Raw genomic sequence first — 17,946 nt, forward strand, 5'->3', positions numbered from 1 at the left:
CTGTTCTTTTATGAACTTGCTTATATATTGCAGTTCTTCTTGAGCAAGATTTGCATGCTGGTTTGATATTCTGGAGGGGTCCACCTGACCTCGTTACACCAGATCTTTGTCATTTCGGCTGCTCACCCACGGGACGTCTGGACTATGGACTAGTGATGTGCACAGCCCGGTCCAGAGGCCATTCTACAGGACTTCGGATCAGTCCAATCATGGGGGGGGGGTTCGAGGTTCGAACGCTGGGGTGGGGGTTCCTTTAAGGGTGGGGTCAGGGTGTATTTACCCCTCCCGCTGCTTTTCTCCTGCCGGCGCATGTTTTTTGGTAAGCAGCATTTGGGGCGGCAGGGTACCTCCCTGTCACCTCTTCCCCCTCTTGGCAGCAAAAGGCTTCAGAAAGCCTTTTGCGCGTGCGCACGTCACATGCACGCGTCACGTCTCCGTGACGTGTGCACACGCCTCCGTGACGTGTACACACGCAAAAGGCCTTCTGAAGCCTTTTGCTGCCAAGAGGGGGAAGGGGCAGCAGGGAGGTATCCTGCCGCCCCAAATGCTTACCAAAAACTGCGCGCTGGCGGGGTAAAACTGGCAGGAGGCGTAAGTACACCCTCCCCCCACCCTTAAAGGAACCCCCACGCCAGTGCCGAACCGCAGCTCCGCGGTTCCGTGCACATCCCTACTATGGACTATGCAGGAGTACTGTTGGGATAGTTCCTTTAGAAGAAAGAGACTGGGGGTTGGTTTGGGTTTTATTTAGTGGCCCTATGATGGTATTGTATGTATGTATGTTTTATGATTTTCTATTAATTTGTAATTGGGTATTTTAAGTTAACCTCTATGCATGCTTGGCAAATTCAGTTCTACAAAGAAAACAAATGTAAATGTTTATAAACCCTTGAGTTTGGCATAAGAAATGATTTGTTGTTGTTGTTGTTCTCTTTCTCGCAACCACCGGGAAATACACTGTCTTAAAATATGTGTGTGTATATATATATATATATATATATATATATATATATATATATATATACACACACACACACAGTAAATAGAGACTTGAACCCAAAAACCCCATTTCCTGAGTAAGAGGGGTTACATGTAGACCAGGCCTAACTTCACAGTTTCTATGAGAAGGGGCCCATTTATGCCCCATATAAGAAGGGACATCAGTTCAAGGAATTGCAAACGTTTCTGCTGTTCTTACATTCGAAAATATCTAGAATATTTCCATCCAATCAAAATAAACAAATTCTGCCAATGACTTATAGAAGCAATCAGCAGAGAAAATGCCATGTGTAACAGAAAGCCCACAAATGGTGCTTTGAATTACAAAACATTTGTTAGACTCAGGGTCCTGTTTCAAATGCTGTCAAGGGATTAAGCAGAGATAAACAGCAGCCTGAACACTTGCTTCATCAGCAGGAAACCCCCTCCTGAGGAAACATATCTTTTCTTCCCCTATAAATAGTTGAAATACAGTTGCTATAAGGATTAACCAAGGATAATAATGATAATATTGGGAAGCATTCAGACTAAGCAGGGATTCTCAACGTTGGGTCCCCTGGTGTTATTGGACTTCGACTCCCATAATCCCCAGCCCCAGTGGCCTTTGGTTAGGGATCATGGAAGCTGAAGTCCAATAACATCTGGGGACCCAACGCTGAGAATCCCTGGACTAAAGTTAGTCACAAATTAGTCCTACAGAAATTAATGGGATGCAAATTAACCACGACACCCATTGTTTTCAGTGGTGGTTAGTCATGACTGACTATTCTGGATGCTGCAAAATAAAATAATAATACTTTTTTAAAAGATGCACTTAAGAAGAAACCTATCCACTTAGATTATCACTTCTTGTGAAACATTAAGATGACAGCTTTCATGGCAGAAGGTACTGGTATCTAAGCAACATCTTGTAAAACTAGAGCTGGATGATTTAAAAGCAGTGTGATGGGGAGACATATACCATCCAGAATACAAATTACTGCTCACTCTGAGGCCTAGCTCTCACTGTAAGAGTAAATCTGTGTCTGGGTTATATAATTTATTGCATAACTTGCATTTATACACTACCTCCGCCAAGGCATCCAAGCCAATTTACAAATATTTAAATATTAAAACAACAAAATAAAGGTATTTTAACCTGCTACTTTCCCTGCTAGTTTTCTATGTGGGGGCTGGGCGGGGGATGTTTTTGAATGGAGTAGCATATCATCGTCATCTTAAGTGGCACAGCAGGGAAATGCTGGACTAACAAGCCGAAGGTTGCCGGTTCAAATCCCCACTGGTACTATATCACGCAGCAGTGATATAGGAAGATGCTGAATGGCATACTGCATGGGAGGAGGCAATGGAAAACCCCTCCTGTATTCTACCAAAGACAACCACAGGGCTCTGTGGGCGCCAGGAGCCAAAATTGATTTGACAGCACACTTTACTAAGCATTCCATCATGTGAGCCACCATCTGCATTCTAAAATGGCACAGCCCAGAGAGAGATTTTACTTCACTGAGAAGAACTAGGTCTAATGTTGCCGCTGCTGATGTTCTTCCTTATATCACCAGGGTACCAAGACAGCTGCTACAACAATCACCAACACAGTACCTAATGAGCACAGAGCTTATTATCACAACTATTCCTATCCCTGAGAGTTGCACAAACAGCCTAATCCCATGCTGACCTGTAGCTGCTTAAGTCACATATGCCCACCACTGCATGCATATCCACTGCCACAAACTGAAGTTTCCTCTTAGCTTTATCACAAAGGTAAAAGTGTGCCATTGAGTCGATGTCGACTCCTGGTGAACACAGAGCCCTGTGGTTGTCTTTGGTAAAATACCAGAGGGGTTTACTATTACCATCTCCCGTGCAGTATTAGATGATGCCTTTCAGCATCTTCCTAGATTGCTGCTGCCTGATATACATACGTGGACAAATTTGTTGGTACCCTTACAGATCATTGAAAAAGTGTTTTATGCCTCCTGAAAAGCAATTAAATGAAAAGCAGTTGTCCCATGTATACCTGCATGCCTTTGATATGTCATCGAGTAAAGCAAAGCAAGTGTGAAAAGAGATGAAGTATTGCATTCTACAAAGATATTATAAAGTGGCCTGGACACATTTGTTGGTACCCTAGAAAAGATAATAAATAATTGGATTAGAGTGATTTTTCAAATTAGCTGTTTTCTTTAATTAGTATCACACATGTCTCCAGTCGTGCAATCAGTCATTCAGCCTATTTAAATAAGAAAAGTAGTCACTCTGCTGTTTGGTATCATTGTGTGTCCACAATGAACATGGACCAGAGGAAGCAAAGGAGAGAACTGTCTGAGGAGATCAGAAAGAAATGACAGACAAGCATGTTAAAGGCAAAGGCTATAAGACCATCTCCAAGCAGTTTGATGTTCCTGTGACAACAGCTGCAAATATTATTAAGAAGATCAAGGTCCATGGGACTGTAGCCAACCTCCCTGGATGCGGCCGCAAGAGGAAAACCGACCCCAGAATGGGCAGAAGGATAGTGAGAATGGTAGACAAAAAGCCAAGGACAACTTCCAAAGAGATACAAGCTGAACTCCAAGGTCAAGGTCCATCAGAGTCTGATCGCACCATCTATCGCTTTTTGAGCGACAGTGGGTTCAATGGAAGACGACCCAGGAGGACTCCACTGTGGAAAGAAAAACATTAAAAAGCTAGACTGGAATTTGCTAAAATGCATATTGACAAACCACAATGCTTCTGGGAGAATGTCCTTTGGACAGATGAGACAAACGTGGAGCTTTTTGGCAAGTCACATCAGCTCTATGTCCACAGATGAAAAAATGAAGCTTTTAAAGAAAAGAACACCATACCTACTGTGAAACATGGAAGAGGCTCGGTTATGTTTTGGGGCTGCTTTGCTGCATCTGGCACGGGGTGCCTTGAGTCTGTGCAGGGAACAATGAAATCTCAAGACTATCAAGACATTCTGGAGCAAAACGTACTGCTCAGTGTCAGAAAGCTCTGTCTCAGTCGCAGGTCATGGATCCTCCAACAGGATCATGTCCCAAAACACACAGCTAAAAGCACCCAAGAATGGCTAAGAACAAAACATTGGACTATTCTGAAGTGGCCTTCTATGAGCACTGATTTGAATCCTATCGGACATCTATGGAAAGAACTGAAACATGTAGTCTGGAGAAGGCACCCTTCAAACCTGACACAGCTGGGGCAGTTTGCTCAGGAAGAGTGGGCCAAACTACCTGTTGACAGGTGCAGAAATCTCACTGAGAGCTACAGGAATCACCTGTTTGCAGTGATTGCCTCTAAAGATGATATTAGGTTAGGGGTCCCATCATATCTGTCCATGCCATTTTCATTTGTGTTATTATTTGAAATATTCCGTTGCATCAAAGCTCTAAAGCAAAGTCTGATTTTTGTTAAACGCGGAACAAACAATGATGGGTGCTAATTACTTTTGTCAGTTTCAAGTTATTTCAGAGACAATTGTGGGTTCTTCTTTTTTTGTAGAGGGGTACCAACACATTTGACCACGGGTGTAAGTGTTTCCCATCATCTGGGAAACATACCAGCGGGGATTCGAACCAGCAATCTCTGACTTGCTAGTCAAGTTATCTCCTCGCTGCGCCATTAGGTGGCAGCTTTATCATAGCAAAAGCAAATTTTAGTTTTGGAACATGCTGAAGCAGCTAGACATCAGCATAGATATTGCTTTTTTCATGAGGTGTCAGTCAGTCTGTAATTGGCAGTTTCTCACTAACATAGGAGTAGGTAGACCTCGTTATCCGGGGTGGGGATGGGGGTTTCCGATCCTGTCCATTTCCACAGTAACGAAACTGTGGGTAAAGAGGCATTGAGTCAATGGCAATTCAGGGGTTAGGTTCCTGCAGGGGGTGAAATGGCTTTAAAAAGTGAAACTAAGAGGTGAGTCTCATGATCAGTGAGGCTTGCCTGAATGGGGTTAGCGGGGAGAGCGGGCTTAGCCCACTCTCCCCTCAGACGAACACACCAGCAGCCCAGTTATGGAGCCGGTGGGGGCTGCGGGGATCGGGGGCTGCGTGGCCCCCGGAAGTTTCGGGATGCCCCTCGCAAGCACGCAGGGCATCCTGGAGAGACCCCCAGGGCGGGGAGGCTTGTTTCAGCTTCCTGGTGGGGGACTCCTCATGTGTTGCCGTGGCACAGAGCCGCGGCGCAACAATTCACGATCAAATAGACAGGGTTAGCAGAGCGCTAGCTCTGCTAACCTTGTCTAAGGGGAGGGCTACCTAAGCGGATTACCCGCTTTGGGAAAACCGGGCTCGCCTGCAAGCCCGGTGGTTGTCACGCTTGCCCAAAAGCAAGCTAGGCTCCCTTAGCCCGCTTTTGGCCGATTGTGAGAATCTCCTCTAAGAGAGATTAAGTGCCATAGCGTGCTTCACAGGTCTCCAGCTGTCCAGCAATGCCCTCCCCCCAATTTGGGTTTCCCCCCACCAAGAAATGAATTTAAAATCCCCCCCAATCCCCCCCACAAAATGGCTCTGATGCAAAATGGTGGCTGGGAATGACCGGCCATCTAGGAACTGCAGATACACGTTTTTAAACCCTTTTTTATTACCATATATCCCAAGGTTGGGTATCAATTGCCTGACCACAGATATGTGGAACCTTGGATGTTGGGACCGTGGTCCACCTGTAGCTATATTTTTACACCATATGCACTTGCCACTGAAGTACAAATGCAATATAAATTTTACAAAATAAAATGCAAAATATAATTATGGAACCCTCTGTAATCTAAACTTTTGTCATCCAACTAGCCAAATAGCATAAGCCCTCCTCAGATATTAAATTATATGTGCATACAGGTGTACATGTGTACATGTTTTTGTGTGAACATGCATTCATCTTAAAAGTGAACTTGGGTTCAGGTCCCCTCAAATACAGGGCATAGATAGGAAGTGTACCAGAGGAGAGCTGGTCTTGTGATAGCAAGCATGACTTGTCCCCTTAACTAAGCAGGGTCCGCCCTGGTTGCATATGAATGGGAGACTAGAAGGGTGAGCACTGGAAGATATTCCCCTCAGGTGATGGAGCCACTCGGGGAAGAGCAGAAGGTTTCGAGTTCCCTCCCTGGCTTCTCCAAGATAGGGCTGAGAGAGATTCCTGCCTGCAACCTTGGAGAAGCCGCTGCCAGTCTGTATAGACAATACTGAGCTAGATGGACCTATGGTCTGACTCAGTATATGGCAGCTTCCTATGTACTATATAGGTGAGCCTTCTCTGTAGTTGCCCCACAGCTGTGGAACACATTTCCTGCTGAGATTAGAGCTGCTCCATCCCTGTTGACCTTTAGGAAACAACAGAAGACACATCACTTCAGCCAAGCTTTTTTTAGCTATTTAGTGGTTTTTAGCTATTTTAATTTGAACTTTTATGTTTTAAAATTTCTTGGTTTGGTTTAATGTTGTAAATCGCCTACAGACTTTGGTAGTGTGCAGTATACAAATATGCTAAATACATACATACATACATACATACATACACACACATTGAACATAATGTGTAACACTGTACACAGATTGTGCAGGTGAAAAGGGCTATAATGTCCCTACAAACCTATATACATATAGCATATAAATACTCTCTCAAGCTGCTAATTATCCAATCACTTTGAAGGGGATTTTTTAAGCATAACCCTTCATGTCCGTTAATTGAACCCTCAGCATGTTTACTCAGAAATACATCTTCTTGAGTTCAACAGTACTCACTCCCAGGAAGTATGCTTAGGATTGCAACCTTAGACTCATAGAACTTTAGAGTTGAAATGGACCTTGGAGGCTATCTAATCCAACCCCCTGCTGAGTCCTGGAAACTGCTACAGCATACCTAACAGATGGCCACCCAGCCTCTGTTTGAAAACTTCTAGAGAAGGCATGAGGCAGGCTGTTCCACAGTTGGAAACCTTTTACAGTCAGGAAATTCCTTTAAAGTTTACCCTAAATCTGCTTCCTTGCAATTTCAACCCATTGGTTCTATGCCTTTGTTAAACACAAGATTGCGTTAGCTTTTTCAACAGCTGCATCACACTGTTGGCTCATATTCAGCTTGTGGTCCACTAAAGCATCTAGATCATTTTCACATGTACTGCTGCCAAGCCGAGGACGAAAGCTCAGTGGAACATCTGTTTAATGTGCAAAGGGTCTCCGGTTCAATCCACAGCATTTCTAGATAGGAATGATTAAAATTCCTGCCTGAATCCCCGGAGAGTATGGCAGCTACCCGTTGAAGCAGATAATACTGAGCAAGATGGTGCCATACCCCAGTGCAGAGCATCTGCGTAGTGTGCAGAAGGTCTCAGGTTCAATCCTCAGCATCTCCAGGTAGGACTGAGAAAAATTCCTCCCTGAAGGCTGCCCTGGAGAACCACTGCCAGTCAGAGAAGACAATACTGAGCTGGATGGACCAATAGTCTGACTCAGTAGATGAAAGCTTCCTATGTTCCAGATCTGAATCATCCTATACTTGTGCATTAGATTGTATCCAAATACAGGCCTGCACATTTGTCTCTGTTGAACTTCATCTTGTTGGTTTTGGCCCAACGTTCAAGGCTGTTAAGATAAACAATATTGTTTTGAATCCTGATTCTATCTTCTAAGGTGTTAGCTATTTTCCCTAGCTTCATATTGATGACAAATTTGATAAGCATCCTCTCCAAGTAATTTATACAAAAATACAGAATAGAACAATCTTAGGAGGCTTCAAGTCAAACTCATTAATTAAATGTGACCTTTTCCTTATTATTTATGCTCTTTGGTTTTCTTTTCTCTTGAACAACAAAACGCAGCATCAGTTACACTTTGACAGTTTGTTGCTATAAGTGCTTAGGTTCCCTTTCTTTTTAAAGGACTGAAATACTAATATCTTACACACACACACACAAACACACACACCCCATCTTTAGAAAGAACCACTTAGAATAAAATTCTGAAACTCTGCAGAGGCAGCTCTACAGGGAAGAATGTTCCAGCAGAAACATTTTGGTCACATGCCTGTTAGCACACATAAGAGGGGGGAAATCCCATGCTGGAAAATGCATGTAGGCCTTGCCACTTTCTGAGGGCATGGAAGGAACAGAGAGGAGTCATTAGATTGGTACACTGTGGTCACTGGGCCTAGTAACTGGAATAACTGTTCAACCCACTCCCAGTACAGAATGTCTTCCACAATACAGCCCCTCACTGGAATCTGGCTGGACCTTCCATGCATTCCTCTGCCAGTAGAAATAATGGGTCAGTTCGGACGATTGTCTGCTGCCTGCACAGAATGCTTTTCAATATCTACATGCACGCATGCACACCCTGACATCACTGGCAGATGAACTAATGTGTTTTCAGGGCATCCATTAATTGTACTTCAAAATGCAGAGTGGCTGTGGCTGGTGTCTATTTGTCTGTCTTTTTAAGAACATTCTTCGTCTTTTTCCCTATGGAAACCTCATTGAGAACTTTTTGTTGAAAAGCGGTATATTAGTAATAGATCCAAAGGTATGCCCCAAGAGTGCGCTGGGACATCTGTCAGTGACACCAGGGTAGCTGCCCTCTTGGCATGTCCCCAAGTGCCAGCAGATTATTGTCCACAACGGCCCAATCCATGCATAAGATCTACATGGACACAGCAGCACAACAATCATACAAGAAGCATGGTAACATACCACTAGCTGCTTCCTGTGGTCACCATATACTGCAGAGATTGTGAGAACAGGTCCTGAATGAGACTGATCCACTATGTGTTTGACCAGAATGCTTACTGAGTTCAGATATAATGCAGAAAGAAGAAGATAAGCTTTCCAGTTGAGATCAGAACAAGAGAACCCTAGCTTGGGTTTATATGTTTTATTTATTTGTTGCATTTTTATACCACCCAAATAAACAAGCTTTAGGCAGTTCACAAACTAGTGACTATAACATGGAATAGGGCAGGAATTCAATAATTCATCCTATCTAATGAAAAAGTATCTCATCCGGTAAATTTATTTCTCCAAAGACCTCTCTCATGTTTTTCTTACCCACCCACCCCACCCCCGCCTTCATCATTATGCAATTATCTTAGACAGAGAAACCAAGAGATAAACAGAGCTGAATAAGATATTGGGGGTGGGGGAGGGAGAATGTCTCACCTATGACAGCCACACTTCCTAATGGAGCAATTAGCATGACTGATGCAAACCCATAAGCTGCGAAGTTCCCTGTTTCTCCAATCCCCATAAGTACAATTCCACACCACCAGAGCTTGCTTTTGTAATAGGATTTCTGATCAGCTTGGCGTGCCAGGAGAAGATGAGAGGATTTCTGGAAGTTAGATATTAAGAACACAAAAATGAATGATTTTTCATGGATTTATCTGCATAATTAAATCTGTATAAGATGGGATCAGTCAAAATTGGATTCTAGGCTTATCTTGATTGTGAGATATATATTATCAATATTGATACTTGATATTAATATGTTATCACAGGCGTTTTGTGCTACGTGGGTGAAATAATGTTAAGCAGCATCCAGACCGATGCTGACCTCACATTAGATTGTTTTATATGCACAATAATGTTTCCTAATCCTCACATCCTTCTAGTGTCCTCAATTCCCTGCCAAAAATATGTCCCTGAGACTCTGGGAGACCCTCGGGGGCATATTTTTAGGGCAGCGGAGGGGATCAGGAAAAATGGTTACACACATGAAACACACATTGACAAAAAGGCAGTGTTAATCGGGATGCTGCTTGCTCTTATTATACAAAATGTTGATATTACATAATCTTCAATCCCCTAAATAACTCTTCTGGAATAAAAATGTCAACATGAGCCAAAGTTAGCAAGTCGTGTAGGTGGTTTGCAAAGCATGACTTTGAGTTACTTTCAAAATATTAATTTTTCTGCAACTTTGAAGGCTTGAGGCAGTCTAATGCCAATGCTAATTCCCATGTCACCTAAAACAGAAAAGAAGGAAGTCCAGACATGTATCAGTTTGAATTGATATCACTGCACCCTTGCTTAAGTTATCCACAAAAGTGGAAAACAACTGGAGAAAAGTCATTCACTATTTAGAATTAATTTGTATAGGCCACTCTTCTACCCAGTTGTGGCCCATCAAAGTAGTGTAAAATTAAAAACACAGAAACAATAATAAAGACAACAATGGAAAAGCCATAATCGAACAACCAAAAATAGCAGTAAAAATTAGATATATACAGGCAACCCATAGGAGTTTATTCAGGCCAAATAAGGATGTCTCGATGACCCCTTTATTTGTGGGGCCACACAAGTGTTGTGTTCTATCCAGTAGGGAGGTGCACACAACCAGTTTGAGTCGAACCAGACTCAAGTCAAACTGGGTCCGGTCTGGTTTTTTGCACACCCAAACTGGGCCCATTCCAGGGGCGTAGCTAGGGGAGAGGGTGCCTGTGTTCACCTCTCTCTCTGGTGGCCCCTCAGAGTGAGAGAGACAATGAAGACAATAGGAAGTAGAGCTGGGCGACCCTGAGGAGCTAGAGGCCCTGGTTCTTTGGACCCTTTTGCTCAGTTATAACTATACCCTTGCCCAGTTCGGCTCAAATTCAAGCCCAGTTTGAAGGGTTCATGACCGTATTGGTAAAGGGGAATCCAATAAGGACTCGCCTTTACCAGTATGGGGCAAGGGGAGGACCAGAGAGCTGAAATAAAAAGAGTTGAGGTAGGAGGAAAGTAAAATTTTACCTCAAATTTACTGTCGGTGGCAGTGGCTGAGGCAGTCACGGGGATGGGGGTGGGGCTCCTTCACCGGAGCAGGCAGGCCCATTTCAGGGGTGTGTGCGTGTGTAAAAAAAGTGGCCTCTGCACATGTGTGGAGGCATTTTTTTTAACCTTTGTGCACATGAAGAGGCCTGAACCAGGCCTGCCCACTCTGGCAGAGTGGGGGGGAGAGAGTCCACACCGCCACTCCCGACCACCTCCGAAATTGCCACAACTGGCAAAATTTGAAGTAAAGTTTTACTTTTCTCCCACCCCAACTCTTTATTTAAGCCCCCGGGCTCCCCTTCCCCCTTACGGTAAAGGTGAATCCTTACCAGATTACCCTTTACCAGTATGTTCCGAGCCAGTTTGAGCCGAACCAACCTGCCGTTTTTACAACCTGCAGTTAAACCAGGATGTGACACTGAAATTCAACTGTGCTTTCAAATTCTGGTTCAATTGTGATTTGTAAACTACAGTTAACCAGCAGCTCCAGGTTCAGAAAAGCTGTGGTTTAATAACAAAACAAAATGTCCAAATCCAAGCTCTGCACCAGAGCTCAGGAGGAAGGAGTGTACAGGCTCAATATGATTGGAAGCTATATTCTCAGTCACAACAAACCATGGTTTGCCAATTATGTGAACTGGCCTAGGGAGCCATCTAGTCTTAGAGAGGAGTAAAAGCAAGTTCAAACTGGTGAAGGGCATGCTATTATTTAATTTACACATATTCAGGGATTAGTTACAAGCAGTTAATTGCAGCCTGTCATATGATGTAAATTTTCATACCTGCACAGTCAAAGAGATGCTGATGAGAAAATTTCCTGTGATTGCCAACAAGATACCTAGGAGCAAAGTCTGCAAAAATAAAATGTATGTTATACAGAATATATGCAGAACAGCATGCAGATATTCATACACTTTCATTTATTTATAACATCTCCAGGATGAGGAAAAATGAACTTTTCAATTACTGAATTCATGCCTAGCTAAGTAAATGGATGAGGATTATTTCTGCATAAATAACATTACAGATGATAACCACTGTGCATTTGCCTCTGGCTTCAGCAGTAACGGAATCTATTCAGTTGTGCAGTTTCCCCCTTCACTAATTTGGTAGTTCATATTTTATTACAATCAATCAGTCTTTATTATGGACATAGACCAGCATAAAGTATAAGGGTGATTACATGTTAAAAGTGAGAGTAGATAAAAAGTGATTACATATGGAATGGTAAGGTACATAATAATACTAAAAATAGTAGAAAGTATACCAGCATGAGGGCATAAAAACCTGAAAAGTAATAAAAGTCATAAAAGGCATAAAAAGGGGGGCATAAAAATGGATGCAAAAGAATTAAAAGACATGAGAAGACAGAAATACATAAAAGCCTAAGTAATAAAAATGGATAACGGCCAGATTATAAGGAGCAGTAAAATAAAATTAAAAAGGAGGAGTGTAAGTCTTTCTATTGAATCAGTACTGAGTGAGTAAAATGTAAAGTCCACCCTAAGTCACCGAGGGTCAGACTAAGGCTGTTAAGACTCACTGCCTACTGAGTTGTAACAGCTCTTGTGAGGTGGCCTTGGGGGCTACATCTCACCTTGAGTGATGTGTCTACATGCAGGGTGCGAAGGAGATATAGCAGGCACAGTTAATGGAGGAGGCTTCCAACCTATCTCATATTTTGACACATGAGATGGATTTGAATGCTGCCTTAAGATCCATGAAGGCAGCATAAAGAGAGGTCACACTGCAGGAAGAGTATTTACCGATGAAGTACTGTAGAACTCCTTTTGGTCCATAGTACTAGTCCATAGTCCATACCATGACTAGTCCATAGTACATACTGTAGGACTAGAGAGGTCCATAGTACTAGGGCCCGTGGAAGGGCTTTCTCTGTTGCTACCCCTTCACTTTAGAATCCCCCCCCCCGATTCGGACTGCCTCCTCCCTTTCAGCCTTTAAAACCTTATTGATGCTGATTCGACAGCTGCGCCCATTCCTTGAAGAGGATGACCTCAAAACAGTGGTGCATCAGCTGGTAACCTCCCAGCTTGACTATTGCAATGTGCTCTATGTGGGGCTGACTTTGTACGGAAACTTCAGCTAGTTCAGAATGCGGCAGCCAGATTGGTCTCTGGGGCAACCCAAAGAGACCATATTATACCTGTCTTGAAACAATGACACTGGCTGCCGATATGTTTCCGGGCAAAATACAAAGTGCTGGTTATTACCTTTAAAGCCCTGAACGGCTTGGGTCCGAGATTTCTTAGAGAGCGCCTTCTTTTACATGATCCCCACCGCACGTTAAGGTCATCCGAGGAGGTCCGTCTCCAGTTACCACCGGTTCGTTTGGTGGCGACTCAGAGGCGGGCCTTCTCTGTGCCTGCTCCTGGGCTGTGGAATGCACTCCCAGCAGAAATTCATAATCTCAATTCCTAATTGACCTTCAAGAGAGCCCTTAAAACCCATCTGTTTGGCCTGGCTTTTTAGGGTTTTTAATTTATTTTAATTGTTTTAATGCTAACCTGGTTTTCAGGGTTTTAATTGTTATGATAGTTTAATTGTTTTTAAAGATGTTTTAATTGGTGTTAATATTTATATCTCTGTTTTAATTGTTATTGGTTTTAATGGTTTCTGTTTTTAATTGTAAACTGCCCTGAGCCATTTTGGAAGGGCAGTATAAAAATCAAATAAATAAATATAGGTGAAGAGCGATGCCAGAATAGGGGCCCACCAGTCTAGATTATTTTTAACAGCCTCCGGCGGAATAAGGTCCTCCACTGGAGCCTTCCCCGGTTTTAATTGGGCAACTAGACCGTGGATCTACAAGGTTGACACCAGAGCCCATGCTGGAGTATCCTTAATGGCACAGGCAGGGCTTCCGCAATCAGCAGCAGGGTCTTTGTATAGGTAATGAAAGTATTTCTCCCAGATTGCTGGGTGAATGTAACAATCCAAGTGGTTTGGACTGTAGCTAGGAGAGCACTTTGTAAGATGCCAAAACATGGCAGAGACTTTGGATCTAAAGGCTTGAATGAGACCCATTCAGGCATCTTTTGTGGCATCTCTTTTCTTATGAGCCAGCAGGAGTTTGCACTGACTGCTCTGCTCAAGGAGCTTCTAGGTGGACAACAGTCCAGAACTAGATTTATAGACTTGATAGGTGGTGGCAAGGGCTTTTTTGGCATTAACACAGTCTTTGTCAAACCACTGCTTGGAGGCCTACTGGCGCTGTTCATATGGTTCACAGTCCTTACAAGAGAGGAGCTGCTGTAGTTCCTGGACTAGGGCATTGTAGGACTCCAAGGATGCACTAGCAGGGTTGTTAGTAGAGATGATTGAATGCAGTGCAGATGGTCAGAGGCAAGTAGCTCACTTAGTGCTTGAATCAGTTATGGGGACCATTTAGGATGGCAATATGATCCTCCTGCCAAGGATATGGGGGGATTATAATGATTCTCTGTGTGGGAAAGGTGAATGAAGGGCTTTAAAAGGAGCAAAATCAGGAGATGACCACTGTCAAATTTGGGGGTAATCTCAGATCACTCCACCAGAGGGAACAGATTCCCTGAGCTGATAAAGTAGTCGATCAGACTCATTCTGGAGCTGGCTATATTTTATTACAGTCTCCAAGGTTAGATAGCATTCAGCTGAATATGACAGAATGTCCCATATTTAATTTTGCTACTGTGATAAAGCAGATGCAAAATTTAAACAGGACAATTGATATGCAACAATGGGAATATCAATGTAAAGTCAATATTAAGTTTACAGCAAATATTACCTTAAGGGAAAACTGGTACAAAATGTATCTCCATTGGTACATAACTCTCACGAAGATTGCAAAGATGGACGGTAATTATTCTGGAGTTTGTTGGAAATGTAAGACCCATGTGGGGACATTTCATCACATGTGGTGGACTTGCAGTAAAGCACAACAATTCTGGAAGAAAATCTACTCTAAGGTGCAAGAAATGTTAAAGATAAACTTTCCTTACTTACTTACCTGAACTCTTTCTGTTAAATATGACTAAACCTTATATACCTACTAAATATACAGAGTTGTCTTTATACATGATTACTGCAGTCAGGATTCTTTATACGGCTAATTGGAGATTACTACAAGCAGTCCCGGCCTTGGATGAGTGGCTATTAAAGTTATGGGAATATGCCTCTATGGCTAAGATCACAGCTTATCTAAGGAGTAACTCAGATGATTTATTTGCTCTAAATTGGGAACCTTTTATAAATTTTAATACAGCTTCTGGTCAATATTCACACCCAAGATTTGGGTTTTCTTGAGTATGAGTTTGATTAATTCATTGTTCTTCGTTCTCTGCAATATCTGATATGAGGGGGAGAGTTGGGGGAGAGTTGGCAAGGAAGGGAAGTTGAATCTTGTATTGTTACTTATAATTGGATTGTTGCTTATAACTTCTGGAAGTTCAAGAGATGTATACATGCTATTTTTAGTTTTTAATAAACAAAAATAAAAAAAATATTTTTTATTAAAATTAAAAAATAATTAAAAAATAATTTTGCTACTGGTCCATATAATATCAAACAGTTATTAGCATGCATGAGAACTAGCAGTCATTATGAGTTGACTCCTGCATTCAGTACATCTAGATAAAACCAAACTATGGGCCAGTTCAGACATAACATGGAGCCAGCATTAAATCATGGCTTCACATAACATTGCTTTGGGAGTGTGCACTCCCTTCCCTCAAGGGGTGTAGACTTCTCAGTTTGCGGGGGGGGGGGTCCCACTGGGCACATGGGGGAGAGGTCTTGTGGTAGTAAGCATGAATTGTCCCCTTTGCTAAGCAGGGTCCATCCTGGTTTGCATTTGAATGGGAGAATAAATGTGAGCACTGTAAGATATTCCCCTTAGGGAATGGGGTCACTCTGGGCAGAGCACCTGCATGCATAGAGCACCACTAGCTTTTCTCCTTGTTATACTACTTTTAATCAGAGAATCATAGTGAAAGAGCCCAGAGAGGTAGCCGTGCCTCCTAAGAACTTGCTGAGTTGCTACAAAGACAACACAGGACTGCCTGTATTGTTCAACTGACTGATCAACTTGAGCATGAGAGCTTGCGGATGCAACCTGTCAGCTGGGGGGGGGGGCATTGTCTCTCCCAGGAAATCCAGAGGGGGGCTTGAGCCCCACCGCCCTCACCTGGCAGCCCAGCAGGGGCATTGCCCCCTCTGGGAAATCCCAGAGGGGACTTGAGCCCTGCTGCCCCCACAAAGTTTATGCCCCTGCCTCCCACACATACCCCCTCCTCTTTGCACTCAGATTGTCACTTAGAACAAGCCAGGATCTCTTCTTGCATCCAGACCAAGTGAACTTAATGTTTTGATGTGTTGTTCACTACTCCGGGTCTTAGGACAAAGGGCGATACAGAAATGAAAGCAAATATATAATCAAAATATTCAAGGCCAAACATTATTCCTCAGCCTTATATCAGCTTTGCTCAACTCAGCTGAGGCAATCCAAAGCAGATGACCAGAGTCTTCTAAACCTAAACCGAAGGAGAGTGGTAAAGATGAAATAATGTTGTTACATTGTACAGCCACATCCTTCGTGTAATTCTTCCTTAAGCCATATTGACTCTCCATGTTCCCATGCAAATAGCGCAGTCTCTTTTAGATTGCAATGTTTATTTTTGTTGCCTGGTTCAAAATACGTTGACAAGTAATTGAGCAGTGAAAAGCTTTAAAAAAAAAAAGATAGAAGAACAACTTTTGGGTAGGATAGTTGAACCAGAAAGCAGGGAAGCTGTGCAAAAAACTCACTCAGCCTCAGTCTGGCAAAAGTTAGTTGCGCCTAAATCCAGTTGAAAACATGGGGATATGTTATTTGTATCTACCTTTTCAAATGGACTTCAACAAATGTATTTGTTGTATTGTTTTTATATGTTTTATACTTTTAACATGATGTTTTTATTGTCTTTTTATTGTATGTTTTTAACTTTTGTAAACCGCCTTGGGGTTATCTTTTTAACGAAAGGCAGTATATAAATGCAAAAATAAATAAAATAAAAATAAAATAAACAAGATTTTGGTTCCACTAACTTTCTCTCGATTGGAGATGGGCTTACTGCTGTTAATAGATCATAACCAAGCTATATTGTCTACTGTTCCTAAACATTTATCCTATTTGATTTATTTATTTATTTATTTATTTGATTGATTGATTGATTTCTAAATTGTTCCTAAACATTTATCCTACTCTAACAGAAGTGCCTAATGTTATAGGTGTTTAAGGCACACTGAATATTTGCAAACATTTTGTATCTAGACAATGGGAAGTACCAGTGGAGAGGAGAGCTGGTCTTCTGGTAGCAAGCATGACTTGTCCTCTTAGCTAAGCAGGGTCTGCCCTGGTTACATATGAATGGGAGACTTGATTGATGTGTGTGAGTACTGTAAGATATTCCCCTCAAGGGATGGAGCTGCTCTGGGAAGAGAAGAAAGGATCCAACCTCCCTCCCTGGCATCTCCAAGATAGGGAGAAGAGAGATTCCTGCCTGCAACCTTGGAGAAGCTGCTGCCAGTCTGGGTAGACAATACTGAGCTAGGTAGAACAATGGTCTGACTTAGTATATGGCAGCTTCCTATGTTTCTATGTTACTTCTTCACATCGCACATGCAAAATTTATGGAATTTGCTACCACAGGGTGTGGTAATGCCTTAGATGGACACATTCTAAGGAGAATACATCTGTCAAGGACTATTAGTCAAGATGGCTGAATGCTACATTCAGGTTCATGAGCAATCTTTCTCTGAACACCAGTTGCTGGGGAGGGCTGTTGCCTTCACGACTTTCTTCATGTTTCCCATAGGCAACTGCTTGGCCACTGGCATAATCAGGATGCTGGAACACTGAGGCCTTTGGTCTGAGCCAGCAGAATTCTCCTGTGGTCTTATTATACCCATTGCCCAAATCTGTTTCCCTCCCAGTAAAGCAGGTTCTTATTTTATTTCTTTGTTTATGTATTTAACATATTTGTATACCACCCAGAACTTACGTCTCTGGGCAGTTTACAGCAAAAATGACAACAGGAAAGTTAAAACATTAGTTAAAACAAATAACAGAGAAATTAAAACACTGGTTAAAATAAATGACCGCAAAAAGTTAAAACATGACAACAATTTTAAACCAGTATCTTAAAACAATGTTAAAACTATTAAAATGT

At 42.5% G+C, this 17,946-nt stretch overlaps 1 protein-coding gene across 2 annotated transcripts in view; it reads right to left on the bottom strand.

Annotated features, from left to right (window-relative positions):
- The window catches only part of NIPAL2 (NIPA like domain containing 2), a 162,715-nt gene that overhangs the window by 60,670 nt on the left and 84,099 nt on the right, over window positions 1–17,946 (bottom strand). For both annotated transcript variants that reach the window (XM_053313702.1, XM_053313703.1), the window contains 2 exons: window positions 11,524–11,592; window positions 9,149–9,320 (listed from right to left, as the gene is read on the bottom strand). In XM_053313702.1, coding sequence (XP_053169677.1) covers window positions 9,149–9,320; window positions 11,524–11,592 — 241 coding nt within the window. The remainder of the gene's footprint in view (window positions 1–9,148; window positions 9,321–11,523; window positions 11,593–17,946) is intronic.

The sequence above is a fragment of the Hemicordylus capensis genome, chromosome 4, assembly GCF_027244095.1.
Source record: "Hemicordylus capensis ecotype Gifberg chromosome 4, rHemCap1.1.pri, whole genome shotgun sequence".
Classification (NCBI taxonomy): domain Eukaryota; kingdom Metazoa; phylum Chordata; class Lepidosauria; order Squamata; family Cordylidae; genus Hemicordylus; species Hemicordylus capensis.